General features: G+C 41.2%; 1 protein-coding gene across 3 annotated transcripts in view; it reads left to right on the forward strand.

The window, feature by feature from the left end:
* Positions 1-26,259, forward strand: part of LOC126182635 (protein SERAC1) — a 263,820-nt gene that overhangs the window by 99,576 nt on the left and 137,985 nt on the right. For all 3 annotated transcript variants that reach the window (XM_049924869.1, XM_049924867.1, XM_049924868.1), the window contains exons 5-6: positions 444-545; positions 11,441-11,573. In XM_049924869.1, coding sequence (XP_049780826.1) covers positions 444-545; positions 11,441-11,573 — 235 coding nt within the window. The remainder of the gene's footprint in view (positions 1-443; positions 546-11,440; positions 11,574-26,259) is intronic.

Consider the following 26,259-nt stretch of genomic DNA (forward strand, 5'->3'; position numbering starts at 1 on the left):
TCTCTCTCTCTCTCTCTCTCTCTCCCCCTCTCCCTCTCCCTCTCCCTCTGTCTCCCTCCCTCCCTCCCCCTCCCCCCCCACCTTCCCTGTCGTCACCCCTCCTACCCATCCTTCCTCACCGTTCTATCTGAATCTTATATGATGGAGTCTAGCTGTATTATGTCATGTAACGTCTTCATTTCATCATTTTCTCCCAAAAAATTTGCTTTCTTTTGTTTGTGTTTTCCAAGTTCTGATAACTTTATCATCAGATTTAAATCTATGAATATATTAAAACTTTTTTAACTGATATAACAAGAATGAGATCTCCAATGCAAAACACAAAGATTTCATGAAAAACTGCATTAGTTCTGTCCCACACAAGAAAAGAATCAGTTTTCAATTAAGAATTTTATCTTTCTGTTTTATCTAATAAATTTGTTTTGTTCTGTCCTTGAAATAAGGATGTAATTGACAGGTTGAAGCAGTTACTTATATCTCTGGACAATAAAAGTAATCACCACTGTTTGAGATACTTGATGGCAAAGACACTGCCAGAGTATCAGGTAAGTTATTTTTATAAAATATCTAAGAATACTTACTGTTAAATAGTCTCTATTATGTAATGCAATAATGTTGTTGACTGAATCGCATCAGAAACATTGTTTTGGTTAAATGTTGATACAGGAGAGACAAATTGGAACACAAGTTATGTATCCAGTCAGAAGCAATGTGTAAAGCATATTGAATTTTATATGTGGTCACATTAGCTTTCAGTTTTTTTCAGTTCTTACTCCATATCTGAAATTTTAGTGGACAGGAATTCAAGGCCTATGTTAATGTGAAACAGCATGTATATCCATTAGCTCTCTCCATTAGATTTTGTGGAATAGTCTCTAAAATTCAATTTTGATAGATAATTTTCTTTTCTCTGTTTTCAAAAGTCTACTATCACCACGTACACAAGGTATGCCACTTCAGAGTCATTTTATCAGAACAAAATTTTATACCTTTTTATATTCCATGTAGCTCGTTACCTCCTCTTCAACCCTCTAAATTTATGAAATTTTAAACATTTTTATTGGCTATGATACAGCAACTGTACGCTATTTAAATACAGGATGTATATACAGCCACATCAGTTGCACAAAATTTTTTTGCCAATTGACCATGGTTTCAGTTGCACTAGGGCAATCTTCATCAGAATAAAAAATTACATGGAATTGCACCATGATTGAAAACATCTGAGCAAAAGTGCTCTCATGAAACAGACATGTCACATGAATAAAAACTAAAATTTAAATATAACGTGATTGTCAACTAGATAAAATACTCCATGGAATACAATTACAGCTGCAAGGTCGCTTAGGGCGCATAAGATAGCTGCTACTATCAGACTAGTCTAATCCTCTAAATTTATCTTCGGTGCATACACTGAATCATTGTGCTCTTTCTTTAAGTCTCTCAATACATATTAGCAACCTGTCCCGGCATCAAAAGAGTAGTAGCAAGTGTCTACAGTTGAATATCTTATCAGATATAATGGTAATAAATTATGTCCCTAGCCTTTCTCTTGAATCAGTCTACCTATTACTGAAAACTGTATCAAAATCCAAATAGTAGTTCCTGATGTTAGCCTTCACTCAGTGAAGGACTTCTGTTTATAGTATAGATTGTATAGATTCCGGTCAAGCTTCATTGCTCTCTGGAGTTACGATGGCTGTTTACTTTATTGCTTTTCCCACCAGATTCTCTTTACAGCTGACCAAGCTTCCATTGCTCTCTGGAGTTGCAATGGCTGTTTACTTTATTGCTTTTCCCACCAGATACTCTTTATTTTTGTTCTGATAAAATGACTCTGAAGTGGCATCCCTTGTGTACGTGGTGATAGTAGACTTTTGAAAACAGAGAAAAGAAAATTATCTATCAAAATTGAATTTTAGAGACTATTCCACAAAATCTAATGGAGAGAGCTAATGGATATACATGCTGTTTCACATTAACATAGGCCTTGAATTCCTGTCCACTAAAATTTCAGATATGGAGTAAGAACTGAAAAAAACTGAAAGCTAATGTGACCACATATAAAATTCAATATGCTTTACACATTGCTTCTGACTGGATACATAACTTGTAGACTTAGAGAAAGCTTTTGACAATGTTGACTGGAATATTCTCTTTCAAATTCTGAAGGTGGCAGGGGTAAAATACAGGGAGCGAAAGGCTATTTACAATTTGTACAGAAACCAGATGGCAGTTATAAGAGTTGAGGGACATTAAAGGGAAGCAGTGGTTGGGAAGGGAGTGAGACAGGGTTGTAGCCTCTCCCCGATGTTATTCAATCTGTATATTGAGCAAGCAGTAAAGGAAACAAAAGAAAAATTCGGGGTAGGTATTAAAATCCATGGAGAAGAAATAAAAACTTTGAGGTTCGCCGATGACATTGTAATTCTTTCAGAGACAGTAAAGGACTTGGAAGAGCAGTTGAACGGAATGGACGGTGTCTTGAAGGGAGGATATAAGATGAACATCAACAAAAACAAAACGAGAATAATGGAATGTAGTCGAATTAAGTCGGGTGATGTTGAGGGTATTAGATTAGGAAATGAGACACTTAAAGTAGTAAAGGAGTTTTGCTATTTGGGGAGCAAAATAACTGATGATGGTCGAAGTAGAGAGGATATAAAATGTAGACTGGCAATGGCAAGGAAAGCGTTTCTGAAGAAGAGAAATTTGTTAACATCGAGTATAGATTTCAGTGTCAGGAAGTAATTTCTGAAAGTATTTGTATGGAGTGTAGCCATGTATGGAAGTGAAACATGTACGATAAATAGTTTGGACAAGAAGAGAATAGAAGCTTTCGAAATGTGGTGCTACAGAAGAATGCTGAAGATTAGATGGGTAGATCACATAACTAATGAGGAAGTATTGAATAGGATTGGGGAGAAGAGAAGTTTATGGCACAACTTGACCAGAAGAAGGGATCGGTTGGTAGGACATGTTCTGAGGCATCAAGGGATCACCAATTTAGTATTGGAGGGCAGCGTGGAGGGTAAAAATTGTTGAGGCAGACCAAGAGATGAATACATAAGCAGATTCAGAAGGATGTAGGTTGCAGTAGGTACTGGGAGATGAAGAAGCTTGCACAGGATAGAGTAGCATGGAGAGCTGCATCAAACCAGTTTCAGGACTGAAGACCACAACAACAACAAACTCTTTATAGCTGACCAAGCTTCCAACATTCCCTTTGTGATGTCACTCCAAATGCCTGTTAAATATGAAATAGATACAATAATATTATGAAAAGGAAATTTGCCACTCATCATATAGCAGAGACACTGAGTCGCAGATAGGCGTAACAAAAAGACTGCCACACACACACTCACACAAACGCAACTCACACATACACGATTGCAGTCTCTGGCAACTGATTGAGTGTGGCTTCAGTTGCCAGAGGCTGCAGTCAGGTGTGTGAGAGAGTTGCATTTGTGTGTGTGTGTGTGTGTGTGTGTGTGTGTGTGTGTGGTCTATGTTTTACGAAGGCCTTGCTGGCCAAAAGGTTATTTGTGACAGTCTTTTTGTTGTGACTATCTGCGACTGAGCATGGTGAGTGGCAACTTTCCTTCTCATAATATTGTTACATTCCATCCTGATTTTCCCTTGTTTGGACAGATACAGTACATATATTACACACACTCGTCCTTTAGTGAAAACTGTATCAAACTCCCAACATTACTTTCTGTGGTTAGCCTTCACATACAGAGAGAAAAATGTGGCAGAGGCTTTAATTTAGTAATGTGTGTAGATATAGTTGAAACTGAGTCAAAAGCTATCTAAAAATATATTAATTATAGCCTTTTTGGATGCTGATAAATTTAGTGACTATCTTGTTATTACTGAGAGGAGGCTGACATTTCTGTAATTTTTTGATGTCTTGCCTGTCTCCTTTCTTGCCAAATACACTCCTGGAAATTGAAATAAGAACACCATGAAGTCATTGTCCCAGGAAGGGGAAACTTTATTGACACATTCCTGGGGTCAGATACATCACATGATCACACTGACAGAACCACAGGCACATAGACACAGGCAACAGAGCATGCACAATGTCGGCACTAGTACAGTGTATATCCACCTTTCGCAGCAATGCAGGCTGCTATTCTCCCATGGAGACGATCGTAGAGATGCTGGATGTAGTCCTGTGGAACAGCTTGCCATGCCATTTCCACCTGGCGCCTCAGTTGGACCAGCGTTCGTGCTGGACGTGCAGACCGCGTGAGACGACGCTTCATCCAGTCCCAAACATGCTCAATGGGGGACAGATCCGGAGATCTTGCTGGCTAGGGTAGTTGACTTACACCTTCTAGAGCACATTGGGTGGCACGGGATACATGCGGACGTGCATTGTCCTGTTGGAACAGCAAGTTCCCTTGCCGGTCTAGGAATGGTAGAACGATGGGTTCGATGACGGTTTGGATGTACCGTGCACTATTCAGTGTCCCCTCGACGATCACCAGTGGTGTACGGCCAGTGTAGGAGATCGCTCCCCACACCATGATGCCGGGTGTTGGCCCTGTGTGCCTCGGTCGTATGCAGTCCTGATTGTGGCGCTCACCTGCACGGCGCCAAACACGCGTACGACCATCATTGGCACCAAGGCAGAAGCGACTCTCATCGCTGAAGACGACACGTCTCCATTCGTCCCTCCATTCACGTCTGTCGCGACACCACTGGAGGCGGGCTGCACGATGTTGGGGCGTGAGCGGAAGACGGCCTAACGGTGTGCGGGACCGTAGCCCAGCTTCATGGAGACGGTTGCGAATGGTCCTCGCCGATACCCCAGGAGCAACAGTGTCCCTAATTTGCTGGGAAGTGGCGGTGCGGTCCCCTACGGCACTGCGTAGGATCGTACGGTCTTGGCGTGCATCCGTGCGTCGCTGCGGTCCGGTCGCAGGTCGACGGGCACGTGCACCTTCCGCCGACCACTGGCGACAACATCGATGTACTGTGGAGACCTCATGCCCCACGTGTTGAGCAATTCGGCGGTACGTCCACCCGGCCTCCCGCATGCCCACTATACGCCCTCGCTCAAAGTCCTTCAACTGCACATACGGTTCACGTCCACGCTGTCGCGGCATGCTACCAGTGTTAAAGACTGCGATGGAGCTCCGTATGCCACGGCAAACTGGCTGACACTGACGGCGGCGGTGCACAAATGCTGCGCAGCTAGCGCCATTCGACGGCCAACACTGCGGTTCCTGGTGTGTCTGCTGTGCCGTGCGTGTGATCATTGCTTGTACAGCCCTCTCGCAGTGTCCGGAGCAAGTATGGTGGGTCTGACACACCGGTGTCAATGTGTTCTTTTTTCCATTTCCAGGAGTGTATAATAAATTGCCCCAGTTTCAGAAAATTGGTCCTCCACAGACATTCCATAAACACTTTTACAAATTTCTTTTGTATTTATTTCCCCTGCATTTAACCATTTATGCTGAAACACTATCATCTCCAGGCACCTTTCTATCCTCATACCTTGCCTTGATTTATACATCTCATCTGGAATTACATCTGTGATGATGTCTTTATTTTCATTATTAACTCCTTTGTTTCCTAATTTTTGTACTACATTAACATTTACAGTAGTCTTGGAATGCTTGTAGAATTATCCCTTTGTTACTTGTTACTCTGTTGCCTGGGATTTTAACTTAATAATATGTGGTGTCTACCCAACACAAGTTTGTGCTTTGTTTTCTTTATGCTCATATTGTTTTCAGTTAATTCTAATAACATATTTTCATTGATTCTTCTCAAATGATCTCAAAAAAATTCTGAATGATTTTGTTTAATTCGACATATTCTGTCACATTCATATTCCTGTTTATTCAAAACTGTTGCCTTAACAGCTGCCCCTGACTTTGGAACTTCATTTTCTGTTTTCATTAATATCTTTGTGAAATATTACCTCTTATGTCTAAAACTTTTTACCCTTCATTTCCTAAGATGTCAAGCTTGTTGTTTAATTTGATCTGGTGTACCTTTCTGCTGCTAACTAAATTGTGGTAATCTACATTTCAGACTTATTGTTGCTATTTTTACTCTGCATCTTAAGAATATGTTCACTCAAATTTCATAAGTGTTTTTGGACCATCACATCCTGCAATTTCTTAATTGTTTGATAAAATATAATCAGTTTATTTTTGAGTTCAAATTTCTCATTGTTATGTCCATTTTCTATTTATTTTATTCTGGAAGAGTGAGTTAAGCATAAACATGTTGTTCTTATAAATTTCTACTGGGTGAAACCTTCATTATTTTTTTGTATCACACACGATGTTCCCCACAGAAGGACCATTCTATTGTTTTTATCGTACTATTGCATTGGGTAAATTCCCATTATCAGTGTGAGAAGGGAGTTGCTGTGGGAAGGGAGTTGCTGTTACTTAATAGCTTGTGTAACATTTTGTATAGGCCCTCTATCCTCTAATCAGGAAGCAAGCGATTTGGTGCTTAGACTTGAGTGATATCTATAGAGTATCCTTAGTTTATTTTGAAAATAGTCTTGCTATTCTGGCTGACTTTTCTTCATTCCTTAAATATCTGTAATCTTATTTTTAATTTTTGTGTTTATTACAATGCCAAGGCCTGAAATTCGCCCCTCCCTCTTCCATACGCAGTTTATTGCCACAAATAAAATGGAATATAAGTAGTTGGATGTTAAGTTCCATACTTTTATTTGTTTAGCCAATCTTTATACTATGAAGTGCAGATGCAGAAGTACTTGGTCGTGTCCTGAAGCCATTTCCTCTGTTCCCATAGTCCATAACTTCAAATATTCTTCCATCCAGGCCACAATCCCCTGCAACTTGCATGTATCACTATGGCTACTGGCAAATTGAATCTCAGAACATAGAATCAACACACTGTTTAGATGGTGACTACTAGCCACCAGAGCACTTTGGTCTCCAGTAAATACAGTGAAACCCTGCTTTTACACTTTTCAAAGGACTTCAAAAAGTGGTGTAAAATGTGGGAAAATGTAAAATGTGGGAAATAACGTTTCAAACTGTAAAAGTTATATACAGGATACTCCCTCGCATTTTCGCACTTTATATATGATATATGTACGTAACACACTTTGAAAGACTTGTCAGGGACTTGTTTATTATCTAATAAAGGTTTATTACCTAATAAAAACCACTGATGTAACTGGAACTGAAATTGTCTGGGAAATAGGAATGTTTGACTCAATTTCATACGTGATAATTGATGTTTTTGAAAGCCTGCAGCTGTCATTCATTATTTAAATAATGAAATACTGCACTAGTAATGAATTTTTTCATGCTAGCACGACGTGTTTTGAGAATTTTTTCTCATTGTCAAGTGCAAATATGTATATAAGTGTGGTTTCCGAATGTGTGTTATTCTGTGCCTCTTGCACTGTAGTCGACTTTTTGAGGTTATCAGGTACTGTGCCTTCTCAGTCATGTAAAAAACCGAAAAACACAAAATATCACTCACATTGTTTGTTTGTGTAACATCACAAAAAATACATATGTAAATACTACACTTGACAATGAGAATAAATTCTCAAAATATGTTTTGCTCAGCATAAAAAAAATATGTAACCAGCACTGTGTTTAAACTAAAAGCATTTGAGCAACGCAAAGTGAATGACGGTGTCAACTAGCACTCCAAGTGACCAAACGCTGAAACACGCTAAATATGGTTTGACATAGGTTTCACGATAATCACAACAACCATGAAACTGCTTGTGCATAGTAGAGATGGTTTGGAAATGGTTGTGATTGGTCATGATATCTTCATTTGAATGAATCTAGTTACACCTCTCAGCCGCCACACCAAGTAAGGCTTGGCAGTGGCGGGAGATACGGCACAAATTGTTCCAACTTTTATACATTTGTGAGTTCAGATCTGCTGAGTAGAGTGCCCTGGCGTCAAGAAACTTAACCACGTAATATTTGTAAACATTACAGGGTGGCCAACATCATGTTCTCCATGAACATTTTTTCGTAATGCATAAATTGCGGGAAAATTATAAATATGTTGATGCAAAATCAGGTGCAAATTAACATTGTGGCCAAAGGAAATTTGATGGGAATGATTAAAAATGTCATAAATGGTGGGAAAACATTAACTCCAGGAACGTAGGAGTGAGGTTATACTGTATTGTCATTTTACAGTCAGCCAATATTTATTTCATCAGTAATACATTTAATTGAGAGGGTAGCAACTTTGGCTCACCACACTGTCTACATTGCTACCCATTCATATCCTTTTTGCATTGAATGATTCATCAAAATTTTTACCTTATGGATACTAATAAACGAAAGGCATAAATGTATGGATTAGACGTAGTGTTTTTTCCAGTTGGTTCCTTATAAAAAAAAAATAAGGAAGGCAAAACTCACCTGTAACCAACTAATTCACAGTGCATAGGCCCATTCAACTTTATACTGGTTTTACTAGCTTTTAAGCAAAAACTATTTTTCTAGTTTTAGTACAAAGTCTCCATACAAATCCACTTGTGGCAGCAACACTGTTGATTGTTTGTGACTATTTACTCAGGCAGGTAGGATTGGGAGGTAATGAAAGGAGGGCAACAAGTAGGAGGGTGGTAAGATATACTAGGGAAGGGGTGGGGGTGAGGAGGTTATGAGAGACATGAGAGGAGAAGAGACCCAAAAACCAGTAGATACCGGGCCTCAGGTAGATGCTGTGTTCCTTGAAAGTTCAGCACAGCCGCCAAATGAACAAAATATGAGCATATGGCATATCAGACCAACTGTGTGATTGTGTTGAAGAGAATGCTAGAAGCTCTATCACAGGATAGAGTAGCATGGAGAGCTGCATCAAACCAGTCTCAGGACTGAAGACCACAACAACAACAACAACAACAACATATTGTGAAAAGTATTGGTCCTATAACACTCCCCTATGGCATGAACAATGTTCCTTTTATGTCTGAAAACTATTCTCCATTTAGAATGATATTCTGTGTTCTGTTTGGTAGAAGCTCTTCAACACAGTCACACAATTGTTCTGATATGCTATATGCTCATATTTTGTTCATTAGGCGGCTGTGCTGAACTTTCAAGGAACACAGCATCTACCTGAGGCCCGGTATCTACTGCTTTCCGGGTCTCTCCTCCTCTCATGCCTCTCATAACCTCCTCACCCCCACCCCTTCCCTAGTATATCTTACCACCTTCCTACTTGTTGCCCTCCTTTCATTACCTCCCAATCCTACCTGCCTGAGTAAATAGTCACAAACAATCAACAGTGTTGCTGCCACAAGAACAAAACACTCATTAAACCAGTATTTGAATACTGCTTGTCAGTTTGGGATCCATACCAGATAGGACTGATAGAGAAAAAATAGAGAAGATCCAAAGAAGAGCAGCCCTCTGCCAACGCATCCACCCATCTTTGCCCGCTCCTCTCCTTTTTCGTTCCTTTTTTTCCCACCTCCCTGCCCCACAACCTCCTGACGCTATGCCTGTTGGCAGTCTAGTCCCTGCACACTCCACCAGACAGCATTCGTCTCTCTCCCCTCCCATACACTACTACCCTTCCCCGTCCCCTTCCCCTTCCCATTCCCCTTCCTCTTCCCCTTCCCCTTCCCCTTCCCCTTACCCTTACCTATCCCCTCCAGATTGCTGCTTGCATCCCACATTATGTTGCATTCTGGTCCAAGATGCGGGAGTGGCGGTTGTGTGTACATGAGATGTGCCTACTTTGTGTGTGTGTGTGTGTGTGTGTGTGTGTGTGTGTGTGTGTGTGTGATTGTCTGTTGTGTTTATGTCTCTCCTTACTGAAGGAGGCTATGGCCGAAAGCAATATGGGAGTGTCTTTTAATAGTACCTGTCTGCAACTTAATGTGTCTTATTTTTGGGCAGAAGCAATCTGCCTTTTCCTACATTGTTGAAAGTGTACCTTCCTAGAAGAGTCTATCAATATATAGGGTGTTTCAGAAGTGATGGTCAATAATTCACACATGGAAAGTAGAGGCCTAAAGTAGCTAAAAGGCTCCAATGAAAATGGGGACTTATCAGCAATCATTCTTCCCGCAAACCATTTGTGACTCGAATATGAAAGTGGGGAAAGTGACACTGGTTCACAAGATACCCTTTGCCTCACACTGTGATAGTGTAGGTTTAGATGTAGACTGGTGGCTCTCAGTGGCAGCTGTAAAATGAATGCATAGTGACTGTCCAAAATTCTCTCTGTCTGTTTTCTGAAAACACATTTTATCGTGTAGCTGTTAGTGAGAGCCATCTGTTTCCTCCTCTCCCTCTTCCCACAACTTCCTCTCCCTTCATTGCCCCATACATCTTACCCCCTTCCAGCTGTCATGTGCCTTTCTACACCTCTCTCTCACTCCTGTCAGCCTGAGCAACTGCTTATAAACAGTTAGCATTGCTGCAGCTGCACACAGGCACACTTGGGTATCTGTTTTGTTATAATAGGAAGAGTGTGAACTTAGGACAGAAAAAATTCAATATCAAGAAAGCTAGTGAAGCCTTTATTATGTTATTTTTTTCTTCAGTTGATAGATAAGTGCTTCCACCTATAATGCTTCCATCTTTATAATTACTCATCACATCTGGGCTCACCCTTACCATGAAGCAGACTGGGTTATCTGACAAAATAAGGCATGAACCTGTATTACTGAGAAGCTCCCTGTTTAGCAGATGACATGTGTAGGCTGTTTTCATGGAACAGACACGACATTGTGGCTGATGAAAAGTATTGAGTATAAATGGAGTAATACAGTCTTTGACAACACCAGAGAGGAACTCTCAGATATCCAGCATTGCTCACCAAACATGACGCCCTGAAATTGCGTGCCTTGTCCTTTCACTGCTGCAGAAAAGCCTGTGCAGGTATTCATTGATCTGCTGTTAGTAATTATACTCTACTACATCATTTCCTTACTTATCTTTTACTAATTCTGTAATGTTGACCACTTCTTGATCACAGCAAAAGCTTCCCAATGGTGGAGACTTTTGATTGATGATTGATGATTGACAGCTAATTTGCATTGCAGGAACTTTATTTGCTTACAGTCAAGTCATTAATGAAATACCTGTAAAAGTACATGAATGTTAAGCAAAATTATTGTCACTAACTCTGAAATATTTGTTTCCTCTACGTATGTTCGAATACCATGTAAACTGTGTGTTAGAAAATATTTCAATGGAATATCAGTAAGCATCCATTACAATATTTTCAGTGGACTCCTACTAAATAATCCCATTTTGTATCAGATGATATGAATACATTTGTGCTATTCTGTGTGCTGACCTGGGACTTTATTTGAGAAAAAAGAGTATCCTGTCATGTTTGGAACTAGCATATTTGTAACAGAAAGATAATTATCTTACTCTTTTCGTGATTGGTGACAATTTCTTTATTTTAAGTTTGTATCGTAAAATTATTTCAGCGACAGGACAGAATATTTGATCCTGAAATGTCTTCAATAGAGCCATCTCACACGGTGCTTAAAGATGATGAGCTAATTCACATATGTGTTCAAAATTTGTTGCACCATTCAGCAATTGAAGATAATGCAAAAGGTAATGTCATTTTTTCTTTTTCTTTAAATTGAACATGGTTAATGTTATGAGAATGACTGAGGAAGGACTGATAATTAATGTACGTTCATGTAAAGTGAAATGATAATTATGCACCAGGAACTCTGTGGAGATAAATTTATTTGTTATTATACCGTTTGTGTGAATTATGTTCATAAGTGAATGAAAGAATCCTTTTGGAGCACCAGGCAGGGATACTTTTTCAATGTACACAAAAAAAGAATAAAATAAAATCTCTATATTGGCTAATGAAAAATTTGCAAACTAAAGAACATTGTTAGAAAGATGCACATTACTCAGAAATAGTCTATGACTCAAAAATACTGAACATAAACATGTAGATTAATAAATGTGTTGCTGACTTATACGGAAAACTAAGTCAATTAATATGCTGTACTCTTTCAAATGCCTTTTCTTGCTGCAGTTGTGGTAATGAAAAATAATAATGCCATTGGAAAGATTTTGATGATGGGAATTAAGTGTAATGAGAATGCAAGAAAGTGTGAAGTCTCAATTACACACACAATAAGACAACAAATTAAAAAGAGAAGATAAAGTTCTACAAAAGGTGTAAATAAAAGATTAGACTAGGAATAACAAGGAGCACATATCTTCTAATGGTGACTTGATGTAAAGCTGAGGTATGAGACTGGAGAACATATTATGAGATATTAGAATTCAAAAGTACTCAGATTGTAGAAAGAGAAAAAGTATAAGGAAAGAAACAAAATACAAAGAAGTGTGCATCATAAATTTATAGTGACAGATGGTTACTACTTGTAATTTCATGGTTGTGTGGACTAGGTTGTTTGAAACTTGTTAGCTATTTATTTATTTATTTATTTTTTTTGTACGAGTTACAGTACTCTTGAGTGTTTTATAACATTGTACTGTGTAGGAAAAAAATAATTTACTTCTCCAAATTGTTACTGTTAACCCACATTCATATTACACTGAATTAAACTATTCATTAGAAAAATGAGAATATTACTAACAGACTTGGAGATAAACCCATTTGGCTGTTCTTATGATAGTAGCAATGCTCCTCATGTGAGGTGCTCTTGAATGTGTCCAAAGTGGGACATCTTGGCATTAGCTAAAGTATTACAGAGGGCAGCTTTTGCTCTGTAAACAGGTGAAATTTAATTACTGTATGTTCCATATTACACAGTGTGATCATGGAAACAGCCAACATTGATTTGCACCTGCATGCCACGAATTGAGTGAAATTATTAATGAGTTTATTTTGCAAATAGAGCATTCTCAAACCCTTTGTCAATCAGGGAAGATCCTGACCTAATTGCAGCACATCTTTCAAGTAGATCCCAGGGATGTTCTTGGAATGAAATTGTAAGGTACACTGTAGCCACAGCATTGAAGAAAGACCCTCTGCTTTTGGTGTGTTGTAAAGTGATACCAGCATGTGGAGCAGAGAAAATTGAAGGTTCTAGTGCCTATACCTCCAAGCTGTCCAATAACATTTTTTAGAATATATAGATTACAATGTGAACCAAAATTCACGCTCTCGGACACTGGAGCATACTAACAGTACAAAAACATCTCCAACACAATTTTGTCGTGTGCTTATTTTACTAGAAGATGTTTAAAAGGAATGCAGTGTGTCAGCAGTGTTATCACATATGTAGAAAGTATCTAGATTCAGTGCTTTGTAATTCTGCTCCCCAGACAGTGCAGTGGGTAAAGTCTTGCATTAGAATACTCCAGAGTTCAAGAGTTCTATTTTGGATCTAGGTGTCTTGTTATTTATTTTTCTAATTTTGGTCTGCCCAATAATCAGCTGCATACACTGTTTTGATAAATAATGCATATCCTGCAACTACACTTTCCTTAAAGTTGAATAATTATTGGTTAAACATCTCAGAAACATTCATGAAGAGTAATAGTCAAATATAAATGAATTACTTGTTGTAAAACAAAAATAACTCCAAAAATTGTCCATGTGGAGATGTTAAACGTATGTGTTACATTCGTCAAATGTGGCCAATTGTAATCTTTTAAATACACTATCAGTGACAGCGTGTATTTCACAAAATATACCTAGTCTTTCACGAAATATACACAGTCATTGGAATACTTGCTCAAACAGACCTCCCTATATCTCTGAACATTTAACAGCTCACTGGATCATGCTTCTCTGAACTCTTTGCAGCTCAGATACTTCCACAATTACAAGAGCTGCACGGAAGTTCACTACGTTTTCCCACTTTCATCAGTGGAGTAGAATACACATAAGAAAGAGTTTATTAATTCCATCTGAAGCTAGTAACTAGACCTACTGATGTTGTAATATCCAAAAGAAATGTAATGGACATAAAAATGGTAAGCATGATAATTGATTCCAATCAGTAGAACCGTTCACAGATGGGTATACTGGAAACTGGATTCAAATGTAATTGAAGCAGTAGTGTGAAACAATACACTTAGACTACGTGGCTAAATGATTTACATGGCTACAGAGTAACTGCCTAGGATAAAAGAAGCGGGATGGACCAAAAAGGAGAGGGCTGGAGTAAGTGGTGGTGTAGTTTCTCTCGTTCTCTCTCCTTCTTTTTTGTATTATTATTTTGAAAAAAGGGATATAACTGAGGAGAAGAGAAGCTGTGGCCACAATGGAATGGAAAGCACTGAGTGGTGTAGAGCATGGAAGAAACCAGGTAAAATGTTGAAATATAAAATACACCACTAAAACTGGAGTATTAAAAACAACTGTACTCCCATTTCTGTGTTTGTATTAAACAATTGCATGTGTTTTTGTATAAGATATGCTGTAATAGCTGTATATGATTAAGAAGCCAAATACTGTATGACACAGTTAAAAATTAAAAAATTAAAAAAAGGAAGAAACTACACTTACAACTGGAATCGAACTTGAGTACTCTAATACAAAACTCTACCCATTGCGCTGACTAGGTAGCATAGTTTTGAATCAAGATACTTGTCTTACATGAGAATTAGGTGTTGCCAGATTGCCTTCCTTTGGCTTCCTTTTACTACAAAAAATATGCATGTGACAAAATTTTGTTAGAATCAAACAATGGTAAAAACTGTGATGAAATAATGACAATATTATGAAAAGAATAGATTACTTCTCACGATATAGCAGAGATGTTGAGTGTGTTTGTGTGAGTGTGTATGTGTATATTGTCTAATTTGGATAAGGCCTTTCTAGCTGAAAGCTTGCTTGTTTGACCATCTTTGTGTTGCACCTATATGCAACTCAGCACCTCCATTGTATGGAGAGTAGCAATCTATCCTTTTCATAATACTGTCAAAATTTTGTTACAGACATTTTTGCACTGTTAGTATTCAAGGAATCACATTGTGGCATCCAAATGTACAAATTTTGATTCATCGAGTATATGTCCATACAATTGCCAATTTTGTTTTCTGTTCTCTCCTATCACCACATAATGAGGAAACTGATCCACTTAGTCCATATTCAATTTCTTTATCAAATATGCTACCAGTTTTTGTATATCATCTATAATGCAATGCATTATTCCTCTTTCTTGAGCTCTGGATGATTTTCACCAAATTCCATAAATATTTCATTAAGATGTTAAATTACAGAGAAGATTATTGAAAACTGAAGATGTGACAGAATAACATGACTTTCATTTTTAGCATGCTTTGTGTTTGTGAAATTATGCCACATTACGTTGGAGTTGGATTTCTTAAAACTGATCGTGTTAGTCAGCTCACATGTTAAAGTAAGACAAGTGGCTGGTAAAGTGCTGCATGGTAGAACCATTCTTATTCTGTGACTATCAGTTGATAATTTCATTTACACACACACACAAATCGATCCAATTGTGCATGAATCTATGGAATGGACCGAGTCAAAGTTCAGAAATAATAATTACATAAAAAGGAAAACAACCTTATCCCCAGATGTTTCAGAGACTCTTAGATTCTGACTGCCACGGAGACCAAGAGGAGAAGAAAAAAATCAGATCCTGTTTCAGAACTTCATTTACTGTAAAATACTGATAGAAAGTAAATGAAAACAGGAGAATGAAATACACATGAAGGTGGAAGGGAGAAATGATTCAAGATCTTGTATTAGGGAAGATGTTTCCATTTTATATTTGCTTCCTGTGTTCTTTGTGAACAATGACTTACCTACTGCAGTTCCATAGAAATATTGTCAATGAGAATTTCCTTATTTCATGAGTTAATGTACATTATTCTGAAAAAAGAATATTTTTCCACCAGAATAACAGTTATTATCCAAAAGTTTTGGAATCAAAATTAGGAGTGTAATAAATGAGTGTAATATGAACTTAAGGAAAAAAATAATGTTTTACTGTGTGAAAGTGCACACACATTTACAAACCACCGAGTACTGACAGGCTCACACAAATGCCTATATTGTGTGAGCCTATCAGTACACTGCAAAGAAAAGCGAGTTGCTAAGCCCAGAAAATATAATGCCCTCTGGGCTTAGCAACTCACTTTTCTTTGCAGTGTAATATGAGGGAAAGGTAGAATGTTCTTGATCTGACTCAGAGTTGGTGTTGACATCAATGAAATTTTGTTTTTATTGTGCTAGTACATGTTACTCAATAGTGTAAGCCCAATGTCAGCTAGATCAATAAACTAGTTTTGCTTACACAGATTTATAATGTAGTCATGTGTGTTTCATTCGAAAGGGTGACCTGGAATACCACGTCATCTAAAGTTCTTTATTTTCATGGTTTATTACCAACAGAAATTGAAGGTGCTGTTGAAGCTGATCTGTGTGAAGGATGACCTGAAAGTGCATGAGTAAAAGCAAATGCAAAACTAGAGGTTTGTGCCATTAAAAAAATCTGTCTTTTGGGTGACAATTTGTTGCTGTGGATGAGGTACCACCCTACCCCAGATATAAAAGTCATGGGTAGAAGTGGGTGGCCTTGTACCTGAAATAATGAATGAGGTTTCATGTTCCAGAAATGGTTCACTGTATTTTCTGATACGCAAAAGAGATTCCTTTTGCTTACCTAGCAGAAGTTAAAAAAATGATGGACAATACTACGCAACACTTACATACAAATTAAATGACATATACGTTATAACGTCAAGTTGAACACATATATTTCAAAACGACACAACACATATAAGTCACTGAGCAAGTTGACAAAGCAAGACATGTGAACACGGTAACATTCAAATGAGCACTGAGTCCAAGTCTAGCGGCCGCTGACTGGCTGGCCACTTAGGTGGCGCGGCTGCTGCATGGCTGGCAGACAGTGCCGCATGTAGAGGACGCGCGTAATTGCGCGGCGGCACTTTGAATGATCGGTGAGTCACAACACTTTTCCCCCCTTTGAAATTTTTGCACAGGTCTTAATGGAGGTGACCTGTAGATTGCTAACGTCCATAGGTGTTGTTTGACTGGCCGTAAAGTCTCGAGGAGGAGGCTTCCTGTACGGACGGAAGTGTCCCCGATGATAACGGGTCGAGATGACAGGAGACGTAGAGGTCGAATCTGCTGGGGCCCCATGCACCAATCTGCCCGTTGCGGCAAGTCCAGTTGATATAACAGGAGACATGGGCGATGTGTCGGTGTCTGTAGGAGAAGGAGGCGAGTAGATTGGCTCCAACAGGTGATGGTCATCTGGTTCCTGCATGAGAACGTCTCCTGGTGGTGTCCGTTCTTGTACTGGCACCGAGATGATGGTGAGAGAGCTGCATTGTGAGTAATGAGAGATGCCAAGATCCCGAGCGTCGGGTAGAGCCGAAGGTGGTGTAGCGGCATTCGCAACAGGCGTTGCCGGCACAGGAGGCCGAAGCTGGTCCGAATGACGCACTGCAACACCCGTGTCTGTCTGGATTTCATACAGGCGTTGGCCACGGTGTCGTAAGATGCGGCCCGGACTCCATTTTGGCCGCCTGCCATATCCCCGTACCCATACAAGGTCTTCGGAAGTGAACCGGCCAAGCGAAGGCACCTGCGGCCATGAGGTGGAAGGCCGCAGAAGGTGAAGTAGCGTGCGGGGCTGTCGGCCATGTAATAGCTCAGCCAGGTTGTGGTGGCCCATGGGGGTGAAACGGTAAGACGCCAGAAACTGGAGAAGCGCATCATCAGCAGCAGAAGAAGTCAGGAGTTTCCGCATCTGAGCCTTAAATGTGCGGACCAGTCGTTCAGCTTCACTGTTTGATTATGGATGGAACGGAGGGGCCGTGACATGCATAATGCCGTGACGAGCACAAAAATCCGCAAATTCGGAAGAGGCAAATTGCGGACTATTATCAGTAACAAGAACAGGGGGAAGGCCTTCAAAGGAAAAAATGTGGGCGAGAGCACTTGTGGTTGTCGCGGTGGTAGGCGACGTGCAACCGACAATGAAAGGAAAGTTAGAGTAGGCATCAATAACGAGAAGCCAAAAAGAACCTAAAAAAGGTCCCGCGAAGTCAGCATGAATGCGCTCCCAGGGCATATCAGGCGAAGGCCACGGTGACAAAGATGACTTCGGGGCGGCGGCCTGTGACACACAAGGGCCGCAGGCAGCGACCATGTGTGCTATTTCAGAGTCAATGCCAGGCCAGTACACATGACGGCACACCAGAGATTTTGTGTGAGGGACACCCCAGTGCCCTTGGTGAAGGAGGCACAAGACCGAAGCACACAAAGACACAGGTACCACAACACGCGGCGAAGCATTGTCAGTGGAAAGGAGGATAACATCATCCCTAGCTGTGAGGCGGTAGCACAAAGCGTAGTAGTTCCGTAACGGGTCACAAGGCTTAGCGGATGGACTATCTGGCCAACCCTTCTGAATACAGCGTAAAACCTGGGAGAGGGTAGGATCAGAACCCGTAGCAGCCGCCAGCCGGTCCCTGGTGATGGGGAATCCGTCCACAACCCACTGCTCGGAAAGGCAACATCCAGGTGGAAACACAAAAGTTCTCGCTATCGAATGCCAGATCAGGACCCATGGGAAGGCAAGACAGTGCATCAGCATTCGCATGTTGAGCCGTCGGCCGGAAATGAATCTCATAATTGAAACAAGACAAGTAAAGAGCCCAATTCTGGAGGCGGTGTGCAGCCTTGTCGGGAAGTGACGTTGATGGATGAAACAAGGAAACAAGTGGATTGTGGCCTGTAACAAGATTAAATTTGGATCCATAGAGAAAAACACCAAACTTATGAAGAGCATAAATAATGGCCAAAGCTTCTTTTTCAATTTGAGAATACTTTTCTTGGGCATCCGTGAGCCTATTGGAGGCATAAGCAATGGGTTGTTCAGAGCGGTCAGAAAAACGGTGCGCAAGGACTGCACCTATCCCGTTTTGAGAGGTGTCCGTGGCAAGAACAAGATGTTGCCAGATCGATAAGTAGCCAGGCACGGGGCCTGTTTCAGCATAGTCTTCAATTTCTGGAAAGCCGCATCGCATGACGCGGACCAGTGAAAAGGCACGTTTGTATGGAACAGGTGAGGCAACGGCTGAGCCACCAAAGCAGCAGACGGTAAAAACTTGTGATAGTATGCTATTTTCCCCAAGAAGGCCTGCAGTTCCTTAACAGATGTAGGACGAGGAAGGGCATCGATCGCAGCGACAGTTTGCTGAAGCGGACAAATACCATTCCGAGAGAGTTGAAACCCCAAGTTTGTGATAGATGCCTGAAAGAATTGCGATTTCTGAAGATTACACTTAAGACCGGCAGTCTGTAAGACATGAAAAAGTGTACGGAGGTTCTGAAGATGTTCTTCAGTGGTGGAGTTAGTGACAACAATGTCGTCCATGTAATTGATACACCCAGGGACAGTGAGCAATAATTGTTCCAAGAATCACTGAAAGACAGCAGGGGCACTGGCAACCCCGAATGGCAATTGTTGGTATTGATAGAGACCGAAAGGCGTGTTAAGGACCAGACACTGCCGGGAAGCAGTGTCGAGAGGAAGTTGTTGATAAGCTACTGACAGGTCAATTTTAGAAAAATACTGGCCTCCCGCAAGTTTAGTGAACAGTTCTTCAGGTAGGGGCATAGGGTAAGTGTCGATGAGGCATTGCGTATTTACAGTGGCTTTAAAATTGCCACAGAGACGAATATCACCATTGGGCTTAGCAACGACGACAGGAGAGGACCACTCACTGGAAGTGACAGGAAGCAAGACCCCTGAAGTAGTGAGATGATCCAGCTCCCGTTTTACCCGATCACGAAGGGCCACAGGAATAGGTCGAGCCCGAGAAAACTTAGGCCGAGCAGTGGGTTTGAGCATGATATGAGCTTCAAAGTCATTTGCACGGCCTAACCCAGGAGAAAAAAGGGACGAAAATGTGGTCAACAAGGAATCCAATTGAGCATAACGGATAGCATCAGAGACGATATTGACAGTGTGATCTATGGAGGACCCAAAAATGCGAAAGGCATCAAAACCAAAAAGATTCTCTGTGTTACTCTGGTCGACCACAAATATGGGAACAGTGCGAATGATGGATTTGTAAGATACCTCAGCATTAAATTGTCCCAAAAGAGAAATCTTCTGTTTATTGTACGTCCGTAATTGCCGAGTGACAGGTGATAGGAGTAGAGAACCCAACTGAAGCGGACGAATACCATCCTGAGAATTAATTATAGGGGCATCTGAACCGGTATCCATCTGCATGCAAACATCTTGACCAAGGGTTTGGACAGTGAGGAATAACTTCCCTGAAAGGGAAGAAGTGCAATTGACAGACAACAGAGAAGCAGAGTCAGCGTCATGGTCATGAACTTCATGTATGCAGTCGGATTTGCAAACGGCAGACACATGAGCCTTCTTTTTGCAATTGTGACACACGGCCCAACGTTGGGGATAGTCCTCCCGTGAATGTTTCGTAAAACACCGCGGACATGAAGGAAGTTGCCGGGGGTTTTGCTGCATTTTCTTAGAGGGTTGTTTACGGTTAGGCTGAGTCTGTGCGTGGGAGCCTACTGCGGCCACGTCGGCCAGGGGGGGACGCACCGCACGCGTCGTCAACAGCGCACAGAGGTTATATTTCCCCGACGTCACCCCATGCCTCTATTTGCGCCCCAGCGGCGCGAGAAATTTCAAAAGAGTGTGCGATGGATAGGACTTCATCTAACGTCGGATTTTTCCAACTGAAGGGCATGTTGCCGAACTCCTTTGTTAGGCACCGACCGGATAATAGTATTCTGTACCATGGAATTGGCATAGGATTCTTTGTGAACGTCATTAACAAATTGACACTTTCGACTGAGGCTGAGAAGTTCAGCAGCCCAGGCGCGATAGGGTTGATGCGGTTGTTTTTGACAACGATAAAAGGCAACATGAGCGGCTACCACATGCATTTGCTTTTGAAAATAGACAGACAGAAGTGAGCACATTTCAGCAAAGGACAAAGACGCAGGATCTTTCAAAGGAGCCAATTGCGACAACAACCAATACATTTGAGGTGAAATCCATGAAAGGAACAGAGACTTACATGTTTGTTCGTCTGTGACATAAAATGCCAAGAAGTGCTGTCGAATACGTTTTACGTAATCAGACCAATCTTCCGCCGTCTCATCATAAGGAGGAAAAGGAGGTACAGACAACGACGAGAAACGCCGCCATTTGATGCCGCGACGAAATCGTGAATCGCCGATGTTAGAAGCGTTTGCTGTTTAATGAGACCTTGCAATAGTTGCTCGACATTAGCCATGGAAACCTGTGGATCAACGATCAAAAGGGAAAATCCACTACCTCGTTGCCAGTTGTTATATCGTCAAGTTGAACACATATATTTCAAAACGACACAACACATATAAGTCACTGAGCAAGTTGACAAAGCAAGACATGTGAACACGGTAAAATTTGAATGAGCACTGAGTCCAAGTCTAGCGGCCGCTGGCTGGCTGGCTGCTTAGGTGGCGCGGCTGCTGCATGGCTGGCAGACAGCGCTGCATGTAGAGGAAGCGTGTAATTGCGCGGCGGAACTTTGAATTATCGGCGAGTCACAACAATATATGTGGAAGAGAGGGTTGCAAATGAAGAGAAAAATGGGCCATCTTTCATGCTGAGAAATTGCCTTCTCAAAAAGGTCCTTTGATAATGGTAAAGCGGGGGGATTTGAAATACTGATTTTGGAATGCCCACCCTACCCACTAAATTTGACGTCTTCTGCGTTTCACGTATCCCCACAGCTAATGAACTTGGTATTTGGAAAAGATATTTAGCCATAGATAGGCATTTTGTTGGACACTGTAGAATCATTTGTAAACTGTGACATTGTGTCATTATGGAGAAGTCTGCTGTGATGTGGCTTTTTATTTTAAATATTCATTTCCTGAGAAATTCACATTTTATTTAATTATTTATACATTTTATGGTCTTCATTGGACCACTTTAGTTAATTGTATAAAAAGGACTTTTCTATGTGCATTAATGACTCTGGTGATGTTTGTTTCCATTTACTTTACATTTCAGAACTGAGGAAATTCTGGTGATGTGTGTACTCTTGAAGCATCTTTTATGGTTTTACACAACAGTCATCTTCCTTGAAGGAGACAAAATGCTTTTAGGTTTCATAACCATTCTAAGGCACCATTATCTTTCCATCACCCATTTCAAACCCAGTATCGTAGATTTTTCCATTTCTTATATTCGTTCTCTTCCAGTTATCCTGGCCAGATAACATGCTTATGTTTCTGGAAAACATTTCTACTGTTTTAGGGGGATAACTGTGTTTCTTTTAAGATATTTTGTTATTGTTATTATTATTATTAGCATTATTAGAAACATAACTATAAAGGAACCAGAACACAGCTATCACCTTTGGAATAACTTCTCCCTGCAGCATCATCCATGCACACGTCTCCTCCTCCCACATCTCCTCCCCGCCCTGTCTTGGTCAGGTCCTTCTTCCCACCTGTGCACATCCCCTTCTTGCTCTCTCTCTGACCATCTCACCCCCCCCCCCCCACCTCTATGTCTATCTTCACCTCCTGCTCCCTCTCTCTTATACCCTATTGCCCACCTCTCTCTTTCCATCCCCTGCTGTTCTCCTCTTTCTGCCTGTCCTATCATGCCCCTCTCGCCTTGTGCAATCCCTCCGCCCACCTCTCTCTTTCCATCCGTTTGTCTATCCATGTCAACTTTCCTCCTGCCATGCCGATCCGTAGGTATAGCCCTTGCACAAGAGTTTGACAAAACAGGCCAATACTACTCCCACAAGATGTCTGTCATGCTGGACAGCCTACACATGAGGACCTTGGAAACAGGTTTTTTGCCCTGAGGTGTATGCTGCCAAGCAACACAGGTTGATAAAGCAAGCCAATAGTATTGCAACAACACACCTCTCATGCAGCATAGGCTACATACGGGGCCTGGAAAACTGTTTTTGCTCCTGACACATAGGCAAAGTGGGCTAATGAGGCAGGCTGATACTCCTCCAAAAGGATGGAAAACTATTTCATGGCTCTGATGTTGAGGCTGCCCATAAAGCAGGTCGATAAGGCAGGCTGACACTATTTCCTCACAAGATGCTTGTCTTGCAGGGCAGCCTATATGGCAGGGGCTGAAGAAAAAGAGGGGGGGGGGACACTTTTTTTCTGTATATCTAGTCACATTTGAACCAGGAGGCTATAAAACCCACAGTTCTGATACTCATGAAGTTTGCTGTTTGTTTGCGTGGCACTGATGAACCAAAACATTATGATCACCTGCTTCATAGCATGTTGATGCCCCTTTGAAACACAGTACAGCAGCAATTCTGAATGGCGTGGCTTCAACAAACCTGTGGTAGCCTTCTGGAAGTATGTGGCACTAGACATCTATACTCAGATCATGCACTTCAGTAGATTACAAACCAGTGATTTATGGGTGCAGAACTAGGGTTTGATGGCATCACAGATGTGTTCTATTGGGTGGCCAAGGCATCAACATAAGTTCACTGTAACACCCGTCAAACCCCTGTAGCTTCATTCTGGTCTTATAACACAGACAGTTATTCTGCTGGAACATACATCGCCATTGGGGAAAATATCGATCATGAAGGGATTCAGGTTATCCACAATAATTTTTATGTCATGGTGTCTTCTGCTGTGGCAATAAGTGCAACAGTAGCAAACAGCTACCCACACAACATACATAACAGCAATGGTACTCCTGTCTATGCAAAGCAGAAATTGAAAACAGCCAGCTTAATACCAGATTAACTGTCACCAGGTTAGCAGCAGCTATTTCCTACTTCTGCCAAAACCAAGTTTGACGCAGACAGACAAAAGTGTCACTCCGTGAGAGAACTATTTAGGCCTGTGCTGCAATGGCAGCCAGTAGCTTTAGCACAACCAGCCACATTGAGAAGACCACACTGGACTGTGTGCTACCGTGATCAACTCCTCTACTCATTGCTGTCCCCGTGACGTGAGCTCTGCCAATGGGGCACTGCTGAATGGAGAGGACTTGCTGTTCTGTGCTCTGTTACATCTCCCTCATTTGGAAAGTGTCAGACTTAGTGTTATTCTGTTCTCTGCTACATCTCCCTCACTTGGAAAGTGTCAGACTTAGTGTCATTATAACAAACATTATTCATACAGACCCTAGAGGATTCAACGTGTGATTGTTATTTTTGATCTCAGTTTTTTGAATATTCATTCAGTCCAGAAAGATTTTTGTGTTTCTTTTTTCTTTAGAAGCTAGTTATTGTTTAATACCAAGTCTATTATGTTATTTCTTTACTTGCAAAGAAAACTGTTTAATGGTATACCTGGTAAGCATTTCTTATGATATAACTGAAGTGAGGGACATATCTCCTTCAATTACTGCCAAATGTTGCAAGGAAGTTCAAGTGAATGTCCCTCATAACATTACTGCTCCCACTGGTATGTATCCATGGCATGATGTATGTTTTAAACAGCCATTCGCCTGGATGATGACCTGTCTAGGCATGACTCTTGATCTGGTGCAACAACTGGGCAATAAATTTCCACTAATCCATGGTAGAATCTCCATGATCCTATGCCTACTGCAAATGTAATGGACCTGTCTGCTGTGGATACATATCTTCAGTTTTTTGCACCAAACTGTGTGCTCCAAAATACTAGCGCCTGCATCAGGATTGTACTCTGTCATCAGATCTGCCACAGATTGCTGCCTATCCAGCTCTACAGACTGGCCAAGCCACTAACCTGCATGTTCTCTGATGATGTGCGGATGTGCAGCACCTTGTCACCTTATTCACAGTTTCATTTGTTGTGACTCGCCGATCTTTCAAAGTGCCGCTGCACAGTTACGCGCAACCTCTACATGTGGCGCTGTCTGCCAGCCATGCAGCAGCACCGCCACCTAAGCGGCCACCAGCCAGCGGCCACTAGACTTGGACTCTGTTATGATTTGTCTGTTAAAGTGTACACATGTCTTACTCTGTTTACTTGATCTGTGACTTTCATGTGTTGCATCTTCCTTGAAATATCTTTGTTCAATTTGAAGTTATAACAATTGGCAACGAGGATGGGATTTTTCTTTTCCATCGTTGACCCACATGTTTCCATGGCTACTTTAGAGCAACTATTGCAAGGTCTCATAGAACAGCAAATGCTTCTCACAAATGCGATTCGTGATTTCGTTGCGTTTGTCTCTACCTACTTTTCCTCCTTACGATGAGACGGCAGAAGACTGACTGATTACAAAAAACGTCTTTGACAGCACTTCTTGGCATTTCATGTCGCGGACAAACAAACATGTAAGTCTCTGTTCCTTTCATGGATTTCACCTCAAATGTATCGGTTGTTGTCACAATTGGCTCCTTTGAAAGATCCTGCGTCTCTGTCCTTTGCTGAAATGTGCTCACTTCTGTCTGTCTATTTTCAAAAGCAAATGCATGTGGTAGCCTTTCGTGTTGCCTTTTATCATTGTCAAAAACAACCAAATCAATCCTATCGCACTTGGGCTGCTGAACTTCACGGCCTCAGTAGAAAGTGTCAATTTGTTACTGAAGTTCACAAAGAATCCTACACCGATTCCATGGTACGGTATGCTATTATCCAATCGGCACCCGACAAAGAAGTAAGGCAACGTGCCCTTCAGTTGGCAAGTCTGACTTTAGATGAAGTCCTATCCATCGCTCAGTCTTTTGAAATTTCTCGCGCCGCAGGAGCGCAAATAGAGGCATGGGGCGATGTCGGGGAAATACAACCTCTGTGCGATGTTGACGAAGCGTGTGGCGTTTCCCCACCGGCCGACGTGACCGCAGTACGCTCCCAAGCGCAGCCTTGGCCTAACCATAAACAAACCTCTAAGAAACTGCAGCAAAACCCACGGCAACTTCCTTCATGTCTGCGGTGTTTTACGAAACATTCATGAGAAGATTGTTCACAACGTTGGGCCGTGTGTCACAAATGCAAAAAAAAGGGTCATGTGTCATTCGTTTGCAAATCTGACCGCATACATGATGTTCATGAACATGATGCTGATTCTGATTCTGTGTTGTCTGTCAATTGTACTTCTTCCCTTTCAGGGAAGTTATTCCTCACCGTCCAAATACTTGGTCGAGATGTTCGCATGCAGGTGGATACTGGTTCTGCTGCCACTATCATCAGTTCTCAGACATATCTTCAGTTGGGTTCTCCAATCCTGTCACCTGTCACTAGGCAATTACGGACTTACAATAAACAGAAGATTTCTCTCTTGGGACAATTTGATGCTGAAGTATCTTACAAATCTGTCGTTCGTACTGT

Source organism: Schistocerca cancellata, chromosome 1 (assembly GCF_023864275.1).
Source record: "Schistocerca cancellata isolate TAMUIC-IGC-003103 chromosome 1, iqSchCanc2.1, whole genome shotgun sequence".
NCBI classification, from domain to species: domain Eukaryota; kingdom Metazoa; phylum Arthropoda; class Insecta; order Orthoptera; family Acrididae; genus Schistocerca; species Schistocerca cancellata.